Source organism: Diuraphis noxia, unplaced genomic scaffold (genome assembly GCF_037042655.1).
Source record: "Diuraphis noxia isolate RWA-SAM2 unplaced genomic scaffold, SU_Dnox_SAM2 contig0004, whole genome shotgun sequence".
In the NCBI taxonomy this organism is placed as follows: Eukaryota; Metazoa; Arthropoda; class Insecta; order Hemiptera; family Aphididae; genus Diuraphis; species Diuraphis noxia.
The window spans coordinates 10,611,733-10,627,633 of record NW_028301714.1 but is presented as its reverse complement, the minus strand read 5'-3'; the positions used below and the strand labels follow the sequence as shown (position 1 = coordinate 10,627,633).

The 15,901-nt window shown below is 34.6% G+C and overlaps 1 protein-coding gene across 2 annotated transcripts in view; it reads left to right on the top strand.

The window, feature by feature from the left end:
* Positions 1 to 467: 467 nt before the first annotated feature.
* The window catches only part of LOC107165936 (uncharacterized), a 104,317-nt gene continuing 88,883 nt past the window's right edge, over positions 468 to 15,901 (top strand). For both annotated transcript variants that reach the window (XM_015514375.2, XM_015514384.2), the window contains exon 1: positions 468 to 1,337. In XM_015514375.2, coding sequence (XP_015369861.1) covers positions 1,125 to 1,337 — 213 coding nt within the window. In that variant the 5' untranslated portion in view covers positions 468 to 1,124. The remainder of the gene's footprint in view (positions 1,338 to 15,901) is intronic.

Sequence of the window (15,901 nt, the reverse complement as noted above, 5' to 3'; positions counted from 1 at the left end):
ACGGCGGAAGACCGGAAGCGATCGCATCCAAGATAATGAGCGAATGCACGCACGAGGTGTGTATAAACTTTTTATCGCACTACTGCAGGCTACGGGTAATTCATAATAATATTATAATATTATAAACATACCTACCTATATACCTACCACCAATATAATATAATAATAATTTCGTTTTTGTAGAGCATAAAAATGTTGCATGGGTATATTATCATACATTATTATTATTATTATTATCAGGTGTTATTATTAAACCTTCCTCGGGCGGCGGGAGAGAAGTCGACCGCGGCGCGCTCCGATTGGCCGAGACGCCGGCAACCGGTCCGGGGGACGTCCATTGGCCCGCCGGTGTCCGCGCCCACAACTCCGGCGTCTTGCCCTCCGGGGGAGGGGGGGAGGGTAATGCCCACGTGCTCGCTGCTTGCTTGGACGCGGCCGCGGCCTTGCACTTCTTCAGTAGTCCGATAGCCGGTCGACACCGACGTCTCGCGCGCGCGTAACCTCCTCCTGCAGTCGCCGCCGTCGTTCTTGTTGCAGTAGCAGCCGTTGTTGTTGTTGTTGTTGTTGTTGAAGCAGTAGTAGTGGTGTGTGTGTGAGTGTGTATGTGTTTGCGCGCGTGTGTATATGTGCGCGTGCGTTTGCCAGTAGTCGTCGCCGCCGCCGCCGCATCAGTATAGTACCACTGCAGACGGTCGTGTCGTTTAGTTTTCGTGTTTTCGTTCGCCGGTTGTTTCTGTTTTCGGTTTATTTGATTTGATTTTTGTATGAAATACGATATTATTATAACACTCTACGTACATTCGCTGTGGCCGACCACAAAAAAGTATATTATTATTATTACATAATAGACAAATATTAAAAACATTGTTTGGCGCAAAGACGTATATATATAGAGGTATATTCGGTACAACGAGACGAAACGTCATGGGACAATTATTAATGTTCGATTGACCGAAAATTCCTCTCCACGTGCCTCCGTACGCAAAGCGCGTCGACCGGATATTATAATAATCGCGCCTGTACGCTGCAGTGCGATTTTGCGACGCACGCGAACTGTGCAGGGACACGCGCTCAGAGGCATAAGTTTTCGGTTTTCGGATCGCCGCCCGCCCGTCCGCAACGTCATGGAAACGTGCGTGCTCATACCGAAAGAACTGTCCTTGCAGGCGGTGCCAGTGGCCAACGTACAGCGGTCCAACAACAACAGACACCACGCGGAGCCCGAGATCACCGTCATGACTAACGTCAACGTGCCCAGAGGCACGCTCATCTACCCGTTCCAGGGCACGGTGCGCATGGACAAGCTGGACGTTTTCTCGTTCTTGGACGACACAGACGTGAGTGCCGCCTATATATTAATAGATCCTATATTACATTTTAATATGACATCATTGTTATAATATCATCGCCGCCGCGCTGCGATTTCAAGTTTATAGGCACCATCACGATTATAACGAAAATGATAGATATAATATAATATAATATAATGAGCAGATACTGTACACGAAGACATTTTAGGGAGCATCCCAACTATATACAGCTGCAAGTTGTACACTTATTACTACATGACATCCCAATAACGATATTGATTATTGCTTTTTTTTTATCAACTGTTAAAAATTCATCTTGCAAATTTTAGATTAGATATTCATAGATGCGGATTACCTATACACAATGATTAAAACAAATAAAATATAACCACCGGTACTACCAGCTGCAGCAGTAGGTATAAGTATGATTATATTGATTTACTTAAGACTAAAATAACAATTTCTCAAATAAGTAAAAATTATTAAGTCATATGCCGGTAGCTATATTACATTACCGGCATAATATTAAGGTATATTATTATAAATTTTTATGGTAGATTTAATAATCAATAATTCAATTTAATGCAGACGCAATTTCACGAATATCTAATATAATTTCTTATTTTCCATTTAAACACCAATCAGTATATTTTAATGAACTTAGGTATTCAAAGCAAAATTAATGTTATGGGCATAATTTATTGTATTTTATTAATGTAATATTATTGTATCTGTTCTCATGTAATGGCTATTAATGATACGTTCTCTCATATGTTCTCCCTGCAGATGCCGCACATACCTATACATATAATAATTATAATAAGCATATACAATTTTCGCGTAAGTTCATCGTGAGCTTATCGAGTCGTGCCAATGTATAGATTAATGTTGGTAAATTAGTCGCATAAACATTATAATTATAAAGTAATATATAATATAATAATACGTTAATCTATATATAGGTACTCACAACCTGCAATGCTGTATACTAAATAGTTAGTATTTGTTATGGAATTTTATGATAGGATTGAAAAAAAAATAAAACACTGATAAGTTGTTGATGCTTATTAGACGTCGGATTGTATATAGGTTATATAGGTAGGTACATCATTTAATATTATACTTATAGTCGTATAATTATCGGTCGCGCATTTGCGATGTCATCGACGAAGCGGTTCAGTGCGTTTCGCCGCAGTGTATCATAATGTAAAAATTATCACCCTCAATACAACACAACAGCTATTAAGTTATACGTATATAGGTATTTATCGTGTATATTATATCGTTCCCCTATTTGGGTACGCGGTCATGGCGCTGTACACACGCGGATTCCCCGTGATTAATTAACTGTGGGATATGCGATGTTGATTCTGACGACGTTGGGTGGATATAATATAGAACAATGAAATTAATTTTAAATATAACATGCAACACGTACATGCATACGATTGCAATGATTTTTTAAACGATTCCCTAGTTGCACTGCCTGCAAACCGTTTAAAAAAATATTTTCATATAGTTACACCTGCAGTTTTTTATTCTTAATAAATAATAATAGAGATGAGGTATTGCATTATAATATTTCCATATATACACTTTATATTTTATCTACTCTATTTTATTACGTACATATATTTCTGTGTACTCATACTCGTATTATATTTTATCGCATATGGGTGCAACTGTATTATTGACGAGAGACGACAGAGGAAATTTCCTTGATGAATCTTTGTCGGAATACTTTGTACTTGACCATGGCGTGACGCAACGTTATTTTATTGTAGTATCGGTTACATACAGTTTTTTCTCAGATTAAAAGAAATATGAAAAATAAACATATGTTGTTTAACTATAAACTATATATAGGTAATATTCATTGATTGATTCATGAGGAAACAACCGCGCAATAGTATTGTTGTGGTTAGAGGCGCTCCCATTTAAAGCGGAAAACACGTTATAGGTATTATCCGTTCGCCGGAGACTTAAACGGTGGCACACTATCATTACTAACGAGTAACGAGTCTTCAAAATAATAATATCATAATATAATGACGTAAAATACAATTTATTGCTATATTATTCCAATAATGAATAATATCGAATATCTTGTGTATCTGTAATAATTACACAAAATTTAATTAAAATAATCCAGTTTTTTTTTTCGAATTGAGATACTCTCATTAAGATTACTTCTTTTATCTAATGTAAAACATATTATACATAAGCAGTTTACGAAGTATTAGCGGGTTATTATACTATGGTTTATTCATCACAAATTATAAAATTTGAGTAATTAATACTACTTTTTTAAAACTTCTACCATTTTTTTTTTTTTTTTTTATAAAGATTATTAAATAATACTAAGTATCAAAATTTTATAGTGATGTATGAATAAAACTCGTTTTATATTTTAAATACTAATAAAATATAAATCATATTTCATTTAATATTTATATACTCAATTAGTTTTATAAATTTATAATTGAGTAAAAATAAAAAAGTTCACATTAATTTAAAATAACTAGTTATATTGTTATTGTTTTTTACGATTATTTTGATTGCCAAATTAACAAACTGAATTCCTGATATATAAGTCTGTAGATTTAATGAGCTGTTAAAATATATTTCCATATTATTCTCATACTCATATATTATAACAAGCTGATATGTGATGTGTTATAAGGTATAATTCTATATTATTGTTTAGACAGATTTCATAAATTTACATAGAAATTAGTGACTGAATATTGTACCTACTTGATTAATGTATATATAATAGTTTTGCGTTAGTCTTCTGATTTTAATTAGTGTTTAATTGAGGCATTGTTCTTTTATTAAAAGAGAAATTCATAATTCTATATAAACGATTAATCGCATGTGTATATTTTTTATGTCATCTTATAGGAGTTGATATTGAATTATAGCCATTAAGAACAAAAAACAAAAACAAAATCGCTTAAAAGTTTTCTCACTAAAATATTCTTCCGTCTTATAAAAATATTCTTATGGTAGGTATATAACAATATTCACAGTTTTGTGAGTATTAGACATAATATTTTTTGTTCGTTATAAAAGTGCACGATAATGTGCAATTTGAATAAAGCACGCACGCCCATAGGTACCTATACCTAACTAAATATTATAATTGACATGTATGCATCAAATTAAAAACTAGAGGAAAGAAAGCCGAAATTTTTTTTTTTTTTGAAACAATATTATGTACCTATATGTATAGCCATCAAGGATCTAAATGCGCGAGTTATGTATATGTGTGTGTGTGTGTTGTTATGTATCGTATATGTATAATATGGTTAACTAGCGAAATCTTACTTAGTTTCTCATAATTCTCACACGTGATTACTGTTTTCACGTGTGTACACACTGCACAGGTGAAACCGCGGCCGGTCATTGTAGACGCGTATACGGCCAGTATACCTGCAGTGTATTTTTTTCCACCAGAAATACGCGTAATTATTATTCTCGGCTTACACATTTTGTGTGTCTTATGTGTCTATGTGTGTGTTGTGTTTCGCTCGAGTTCACGCTATATATACATCGCACAACAATATAATATATAACAAGTACATAGGCACCTGTTATATACCCACAGTACTCAGGTATACAATCATATATATATATATACATACCTATATGCCTAGCTGTATAACGTATAACATGTATAAGTACATGCGCACACATTAGGGGAAGATCATTACTGAAAGTGTTTAATTCTTTTATCTGCAAGTTTTCACACACACAAGTTTCATGGATGTTAATTGCTCCCCGCGAGGTTTACTATGAGACTGCACTGTGAATTATTATATCATCTATATAGATATTATTATTATATGTGTGCGGCTTTCGACTCATGTGTGGCCCCGTCGCCGTTGCGGCCGCATCGTTATTATACTTCCCGTATAATATGTTCCCACGGCGGAATGTTGTATATATTTTTGTCTTCTTCATTGTAATCGCAATGTGTGTGTGTGTGGGTGTGCACGTGTGTGTGTGTGTGTGTATACATATCATATTATGAATCATAAAATAATTACAATTACACGGCCGCATGTGTTGTTATAATTTGCCCGGGTTGTCGGACATTGTTTTGCGTACAACATAATAATATGCATAGGTAGAGTATATACATATATATATTTATTTATTTATAATCTCCTGAAACTACACTGTTGTTGTAGTGTAGATTTATTCTCGAAATTTTTTTTCGGCAGATCGTTAACCTCATTATAATATTATAACTTCGATCTTGCACGCGCCATAGTTTTGTAGCCTATAAACTGCAGCAAGCGAGTGGCGCCTTTAATCGGGGTAGAACTTACATATAATAATAATATTTGGGCATAGGTAGAATAATATATAGACTACACCAGTGTTCCTTAAACTGTATTCCGTGGAACCCTAGGGTTTCACGTAGATCACTTTAGGGTTCCACGAAGCTTAAGTAATTTTTAAAAAAATTTCAAGAAAATTACTTTAAAGTATCCATTATGAAAAAAAAAAAATACTTGTATATTAAATAATAATGTATAAGTCATATGGAATAATCTATCAGCTAACTCTATATTCAATAATCTATACTTCTACTTAATATTATTATTTATTTGTAAATAATTCTAAAAAAAGCTAAAAAAAAGTATAGGGGTTCTAAGGATAAAAAGTTTAAGAAACGCTGGATTACACAGATATTCGGCACCTTTTTAAATTTTTGACAAATGTAATACCAGTTTATATACAGTAGTCTACATCAATATTTAATCGACGTCTTGAATTACGAGACTTGCAATATTTGAGTCACTTGCATATAATAATAAAGATTTTTTTTGGGGGATAAGCCATAGGCGGAACCTGTAAATCACAAAGATCGTTTCAATTCTTTTTTACCTCTGCTACGTTGCCTCTAAATAACACCAACATCATATAATATTAATATAATATTCAACTCAACTTATTGTTGGACCAAAAAGCGTGTTTCTTATCGACTGTCGCACAAATATTATATTAAACATCACAGTGCGGTAGGGATGCAGTTCGCGGTGCAGATTGTCGTCGGTTCCGGCAGCCATTAAAATACGTCTCATAGATCGAAAATGGTCCAATTACCTCGGTATGGCACGTTATTATATGTTCATGGCTATAAAACATATCGGATTTTTTTTCATTATTATTATTATTATTATTATTATTATTATTATTATTCTTTTTTGTCGATGATCTTCGTGTTCTAAATACAGTGTGTCTTCTCTGCGCACGCGGACAATGATAAAATACAAAACACAAAAAAAGTCACATTGACTCGTGTGTGTGTGAGATAGGTTCGATTTTTCACGGTCGGTTCGTGTACTCTGTTGGCACGTACCGACACGCCACGTTTACTCGCGCGACGATCTCCCAATATAGGTACCTATCGATATTGATAAGGACGCGACTGACCAGAGAATGGAAAATAACAACAACAACTACACTCATAAAAAAAATAAAATAAAATAACACAGTAAAAGAAAAAAGACTTTACCGTTTCCATAATAGCTTTGATTCTCATCGTTGAAAATAATATATAGGTAATATGAAAAAAAAAAAATGAGTAAAAATGTCGGTTTTTTCTCGAAACGTTTAACATTTTTTGCCCAATATCGATTCGTTTTAAACGTATCTGCAGGTACCATACATATTATAATATAAAACCGTGCACACGTGAGTGCCACACTAAGACAGAAAACTATACGAGCGAGATTTCGTTAGTGATAACTGATGATAGGTGATAAAATAATATAATATATATATATTCTTCTTACTGATATTATTTAGTATAGCGAATAAGCTATGATAATAGTATACTGTTTAATGCATGCACATATGGAGAGCAAAATTAATCGAAATGGCTGTAAATAAATGAATATGTAAATTAAGATTCTCGTGAACAAGTTGTGACTTAACATTTTTATGCTGCTGTTAATCTCGCAATGTAATCGATTAATCAGCCTATATATATTATATATGGCTTAATGCCTTAGATAGGTGCCTACCTATATTTGAAAATTACCAATCAAGTAATTTTTCTGTTCGTCTTTAAAACGTATCAGTCGTGTGTTTTATTATTTGTACACAAACAATTTTTGCAAACACGTATATTTAATATAACTTTATAGTGTGACCGTTTTTATATTTTATAATAACTACCTGTGTAATTTCATAAAATATAGATATACACTGCATAATACTTGTGCTAAATCTGTTGCTATACATATCAAAGATACCTAAGTATAATAGTGAAAACTTTTAATATAATTTTATCTTTTTCCTTTATTTTAATCTACAAGGTGATGTAATAAGGATTTAATAACATACCTTAAACATAGCCTCTAGGTGCGGAGAACACAAAATTAAAAATAAATAATAATAATAAATATTTTAATAGATATCTACAACTACAAATGTATTACACTTAGTACATATTTGATAGAGGGACACCCAGTATATCATTTGTCAGTGTTGCTTATTCTGTGGACGCGTAACAAGGAGAAAACCAGATGATCTCGATTCGGATCTCTATAGGAACACACGTGATTCGTTCTCATTAAAAAAAACCAGTCCGACGATTTGTTTATTGGATTAAATGACTGATTGTCATTAATCATTGGATTTCTCTTTGAATAGGTAAAAATAAAATAAAACCCGAGCGTTTTTATGATTTACTTGAAAATGAACCATTCTGAAGGAATCCTTCGATAAAAAAAAAATTATATCAAATTAGTTGTGAATATTAGTATAACTGGTTATTATATTCGTTCATTTGTAAGGCATTTTTTAAAATAAATATTCTGAAAACTGCCGTTAACAACAACGCTTCAATACAAAATATAACATCATTAAAAAAAATTCCGATATTGTATAATTTATATAATATAAGTAATGTCTGTACTTATATATTCATTTAAGTATTGCACAGATATATATGATTTCATGTTTGGTTTGATTCAAATATTAAGATAAATTAAAAACAGTAATAATAACTTTATAATCAACGATAAATAGATATATTAAAATAAGATGATAAATAAATTTAAACTTAAACAATATAGTTAATAATTATACTAATGTAATTATTCAAGTAGGTAACCGCACTAACAATTAAATTACCATACAATAAAATATCTTTTAATCGATAATACAGTTTGTATGTGTAATACAATTTAACGAACACGATATTTGAAAATAAAAATAATATTTAAATATTATTTCTTTGAGATTTGCCCAAATTAAGCTGCCAATATATTCAAGCAGATAACGTCTGCTGTTTATTATACCATATACCAATTTCAGACCACAAGACTACTACAGTGGTTTCCCTTTTGGGTAGGTGCACTGCAAGTTTTTTCAGGTGATTGACTAGTGATATGTGTGTTTTCGACGACCGAAAAAAAAAAAAATACAATTGTTTTTATAAATCGATGCGCACACGATTCGTATATATATTATTATGTCTACTACGTATAGTTTAGGTTTAAATATTATTTTAAAAGGGACACCAAATAACGCATAAGAACAAGTAACAACTTCTTAGATGCTCAATACTCACTGAAACGTTTATTATTATAGTAAGCATGGATGAATCGAAAATAAATGAATACACCGCGCGTTATTCTCTTGCCGTACGGTTTTCATAAAAATAATACACACAAATATTTCCTATACACGTATTATATAGGTATATTGTAAACCATTTCAATTTTTTACTCCGGTTTCATATGGTATTTTATAATTTTTTTTTTTTTTTATATCGTTTAATTAAAACGGGCTAAATTGTTTGCTTTGTGATCGCGCGCCGGTGTGAGTTTTAAACGCTGAACGAACACAAGTGAAAACAAAAAAAAATCAACGCCGCCGCAGAATGCGTTTTTTCGCCGCTTCCAAAAACACGCACCAATATAGTATGTTATACATATATATACATATAAGTATGTACATATATTATATAACTAACTATATAAAACCATGTTATGTATATACATGTACCTACGTCCTACACCCTTCCACCGCGCGCGCTTTGAACATGTTTTTGTCACACGGACATTCTTTCGCGGATGCGCCCGTGTGCGGAATTCAAAAAAAAAAAGCGCTTCACCAGACCAAGCCGCGTAAGACTCGCGCTTATATCTCACATGGTATGATATTATTATATTTGAACATATTATTATATGTAGGCACTATATATATTATATATATATACTGATATACTGCTGCGGAGGGCGGCGGAGCATTTCGCTGACCGATAATTTTTTTAGTTTTTTTTTTTTTTGTCGTCTTCATCTCTTTTCGGTTTGCCGTAGGATGGTGTTAATAGGTTCTTCAACCATCGCCGCCGCCGCTACTCGAAATTCCACAGCGTTTGCGCCTTTTCCGCGACCGCCAGTTTGCCTGCCCCGGCCCATGATGCGAAAACGACCCGATGACTATAATATTATAATATTATGATCTTTTTCTGGAGCCTCGTGATGAAGTCTCCCTCGGGCCACCGTACCGTTTATCATTTTCTTGTGGTGTATCTACCTGTGTAATGTTGCTGTACGATACTATATCAAACGTATTATATGTTACGATCATAATAATATAATATTATACGTGTAAGCTACAACTATAACTGTGTAGTGCTGCAGCGTAGTTGGTCGTCACGATGACTATAATACGGTTACCCGCGCCTAACCGCACCCACTCGTGTGTGTGTGCGCATTTTATTCGTATATTATTATTATTGTTATTGTTATTATTTTACCTATATATATATATTATAATATGCAGTGGCTGCGAAAACCTTCGTCCGTCGGAGCAGCAGCAGAAACGGCGCCGGCAGCAGATAAATCATAATATTTATTATAATATATTATATTATAAGGTACATTGGTACAGCCGAGAAGGATACGGTGACAACTCGTGTGCGTGTGTGTGAGCTGCAAGGGAGAACGGGCCAAGTGATGCATGGAGACACGGTGCGCGTTCATACACACAATGGCATGTGATAATATTATATATACAAAGCGAGGCTTCGGCGCGTTATGAAGTACACGCACACATAATATAATATAATATTATATGGATCGAGAAACCGAGTTAAATAGAGAGAGGAGACGTGATATAGAGTGCTGTGGTCCATGCGTGTATGCTATAATATGTATATACAAGACGCGTGCGATGCTGCAGCAGAAAACGGCCTGTGCACAGAACAAATCATAAATAGCCGCCTTATTCCGTCGCGGACCACACCGAGAAGAGAGGCATTCCTATGCGATCTTAGCGCGTGCGTGTGTGTCACATCGTCGTCTGCAGCTCACCACCATATAGCATAAATAATAATCTTCCGCAATATACTATTATATATTATAATATATTGGTACCTAGTTGTAGGTATATAGGCTGCAGTAGGCACAGGCGCGTATGTCGGTTCTGTTTCGGACAACTATAAAACCGTTACAATAATATATATGAGGATGATGATGATGAATATATACGCAAGTTTGCAGCGGGCGATAATAGTGAACTGGACCGGGTTGGTCGTAACCGGGCAAGAGACATAGAGAGAGAATATTAATTATCGTTATAATTATGCAAAGCATTATAATAATAATAATAATGTAAAACGACTTTGGCACGACGTACGCTTTTGTGAAACTATACCGCCGAGAAGAGTTGTAACGTGTGTGTATAATATATATAGGCATGTAGACTTGTCAAAAACTATATATAATATAATATTGTATACGTCGTGCTCACGGTGTGCAAATGACCGCCGCCGCAGCATCAAAATCGCAATATCATAAAATGCGCAGCCTCGTTCGAAATGCTGCCAGCTCACCGAAAATACCGATCGGTGCATTTATTATTTTTCGTTCCTCGGTGGTCATAATATTAATTCGTATGCCCACTCGCGTATATAATATCATAAAAAATGACATGGAACTAGCTGATAAGGCAGCCAACGAAGCAATAACATCACCCAGCTCGGTACTAATAAATAAAATAACATTTCAAGACGCACTCTCAAAAATAAATAATCTAACTAAAAGTCACTGGCAAGGCTCGTGGGAGAAGACTCCAAACACAAATAAATTAAAAGAAATTAAACCGTCAGTCGACCCATGGAAAACTCCCCCATCCTCATCCAGGCACGAAGAAGTAGTTACCACAAGAACCCGGATTGGACACTCTCGCCTAACACACCTACACCTCATAACAAAAGAAGACAGCCCGACCTGCGAACTCTGTGACAAAGCGCTGACAATTAAACACATCACGCTAGAATGCCCAAAGTTCACCAACTCCAGACAAATCCTCGGGAACCCATTAACTATGCAACAAGCACTTGGCGAAGATAACTCCAAAAACATATACGATTTTTTCAAAAACATAGGCTTAGAAAAATTAATTTAGAAAAATAATTAAATGTAAATATACTCTACAAAATCCCTCTATTGTCAAACATAATGTGTCCCCATAGCTTTAAGATGATCAATACTCTTTGACTACTATTTTGTATTTTGTATTTACTGCAGGCTAATAACCTCAGGAGTTGAAGCCTTATTTAAATAAAAAAAAAAAAAAAAAAAAAAAATGACATGACGTGAAAATACCGCCTATCCGCTTTTGATCTCTGCGTTGCAGCCTTTGCGCCATTATTGCAATAATATTATGTATATTATATGCACTTGTCGTGCTGCTATAGCACTGCAGGTGAATTAAATGCATAATAAACGCAGAAGTATTAAAAATTTACGACGATATTCAATCGCGTCAAAAAACATTTAGTTAAAGATATTTAACATACGATATACCACCAGGAAATCAAGGAAACAAGGAATCGCCTATAAATAATACCATTTGCGGTAAAATATCATATACCCGGTATAACCATATGTGCATGTGCAACAGGTGCAGAATTGCAGTTACGATAGTATGGACCATTATAAAAATGATATAAATTATTATTATTATAGGTACTGGAATAATTACAGTGGCGAAAAAAAGCATCATCGGTCCAAGAGGGTGGCCAATATTATAATTATGTTTCAACACATAGTACTATATATATACAATATAGTTGCGATTTGAAATGTATAGGCTCTGCAGGTGTCATCCGTGAATGGGACATAAAGTCGAATACTGTTTGTGGCGTTGAATTTTTCACCATTCTTGGAAAAGCTGGATGCGGCACAACTAGACTGTTTAGGTCTGATAACACTTAGGACGAAATTCATCAAAGGAAAATACAATTTAAAAAAACGATAAGAATGATGATCTATGCGACGTCAGAAGCAACAGCAGCGGCGGTGTAGATACGCCCGACGAACAAGAACAAATAGAGCGTAGTGCATAGTAATATAATATTATAATATTAAAATAATATAATACTGCCGCGTGCACCTATGGCGTTCGATTCATGAGAACATTCATCGATTCAATGGCCGAGGGAGTGGCGGGTTTTTTTTTTCCATTTCGTTGATATGTCCACGCGGCGCGATCTCGTATTATATACACACGTATGTATACAATATGTATACATATATTGTAATGGGTGGTAGTTCAAGATGAGCTGCCGCGTGTTATGTAAATTATCGGCAAACAGAATGAAAACAAAATAAAATAATAACGGCTACTGGACAAAAGCCGCCGCGCGCATAGTACGTACCTACACACACTCGCGCGTACACTTAATACGTTATAAAATAATATATAAATAAATAAATAAAAAGAACGTTTTATTTTATACATATACTTAATATACCTGCATAATATATATACCTACCGTTTAATGCGCATGGTAAAAAATAAATGGAAAGCCGCAGACTGTCAACAGTGCTGCTGCACATTATAATAATATATATATATATATATATACCTACTCCCCCTCCCCATTATAATCGATTCGTATCCGTGATCTTTTTTTTTTTGTTTTTTCATCGTATTTATATATTATTATAAACTACGCCGTAATAAAATAACGTATAATACCAATATAATAATATAAACACACAGGCCGGCCGTTGTTTTTGGTCGATTGGACCTCATTAAACGCCACTGCCGTCGTCGCTACCTGCCGTATACAGTCAATTTATTTTGTTCTGCTATAATTAAAACGCCGTGTCGTTCCCGCGAGACGCGCACCCGCCCCCGCGCACGCGCCGTCGGCACCGTCGGTCGACAAGAACGGTTTTTTCCATTCCTCAACTCCTTTTCGTTTTAATTAAATCGTATTTATTCGTATTCGGTCCGGTGCAAGACAATCACGATCCGCGGTTACCATAAATACGGTTAAGGCCGGTAACCAATACCATGACGGCCCGGGTAAGGTATACCAGGTTCGCCGAGGTAGGTATAATACCTATATGATAATATATATCTCATACAACATAAACCCACCAAAGACGCATCGTCATATACCGCGGTTCGGTCGTGTGTTTATGCGGAAGAAATAGACTTCAAAATAGTTAACGACAACAATAAAAATGTCGTAATACAACTCACTCGATGGTGCGTTTTGTTTCGTCGTCGCGTCCCATAACTGCAGCGGTAGGTTTATAGACTATATGACATAATTATATTATTATGTTTTATACCAGTACCGCGGTAATGTCATAATATTACAAGTATATTGTATATTATACGTATTATAATGACTACCGAGAACTGCCGCTGAATAATTCTGGTACGTCGAAACGCGGACGACGGGGATTATCCACGGCGTGCGATGTACGACGCTTCGTGCCGCGCGATCAATCGACGACATGTTTTTTTTTTTTTTAGTCATCGAACTTTATCTATATTATATGTACATAATATTATTCAGTACTCAGTTTCGTGGAAAAATAACACAACACGGCAAAGCGTATAATATATACGATGATATATACCTACAATAATATTATTATTTTATACGGACACGTTTCCGACGAAGAAGGAATTCAATCGACGCACCGACACGTCGTCCAGCTAACACTATATTACACAGCCGAAAAAAAAGTAAGTTCTCACCGATGAGGTGTCAAATATCCATTGCGTAATACCGTACAATATTATAATCTAATCGGGAACACTCTGACAAGTTGTCCAATAATAAAATAATGTATAATGTGTACCGACCGAGGTATATATCATCATCATTTGTTACCTAACCAACATACGCGTTTTCGGTAATAAATTATCAAGTCGCTTCTGAGACCACTTAAAAACAAATACGGACTCCAATATTATCGAAAGGGTTTTAAAACTGCATACCTATATCACAACATATTATGGGTACGTATACCACACCTGCATAACACTTTATAGTTTATAATAATAATAATATAGTATATTGTACGCGTTGTGTGGCATTATTATTTTGGTATATGAATATAAGATAAGATCGACATGCAAGAATTAAACGCGATTTTAGTTGAAAATATGTTTAGATCACCGATTTTTTACTATTAATTAAATTAATTAAATTTAAGAATAATTTTACACGGTAATTATATTTTATATAAAGTATCAATTAATAACTATTCCAAAGAATGATATACCAATAATATCCACGTAAGTCCCATTTCGTAGAAAGTATACAGATTACACATCTCCATCGAAGTGTACCAAAAAAAAAAAGGCTTATTAACTATAGCTATTATAATTGTTACATACATCTGTAGAATATATATATTTTCCAAAGGGTATATAGGAGTTTAAGTCCCATAGCTGCACCTCCTCCCATAGATCCACGTTTGCGTGCATCTTTTATATTACAATAATATTATATAATGTTTAAATAACAATATATATATTATGAATATTAATGTAAGACCGTACGACTATACGACAACGACTAGCCTGATTATCGGTTAGGTCGATCAATGCCATGTCACGGCCTCGCGGGCTTAGAATAAACCAGCATCAGCCGATTCACGCGCGCGCACGTCTAGTCAAAGGGGCTCCGTCGTCGACCGTCGCCAATGCCAATGCCACTCGCCGTCGACCATCGATCATCGTCGTAGTCGGACTCTCCTTCCGCACAGGTTTTATGTACACTTTATCATTGCAGCTATATAAGCGGTCGAATATGCAAATATTATTTCTATATACAGAGTACATATATATACATATATATAATGGCGTGTAAAGACCAAGTTAATTGGTAGACGTTGTATATGCCTATAATAATAATAATAATAATAATACACATTATCTATATATATACATATAATAATATATAATATAGACAAGGCAGCGACGGTGCTGATCGCGTTCTTAATTATTTAACTGCGCAGACCCCATTAGTACCATATATACGAGTTATACATATTATTATTACTACTACCTAGGTACCTGCGTTACTATATTATGTGTACCTATGTATAATATATGCTCGTTCGGTGCCGTTTGTGTTTTATACGGTGTACAGCTTGTAACAGCGGACGGCGACCTCTGTAAGTTGCAACAGCGGTCACCGCATATATATATATATATATATATCATAGATACCTAATAATAAAAATAATAATAATAATGATAATGAAAACGGCTGCGGTCGATTTTCTTTTCTCTTAAACTCA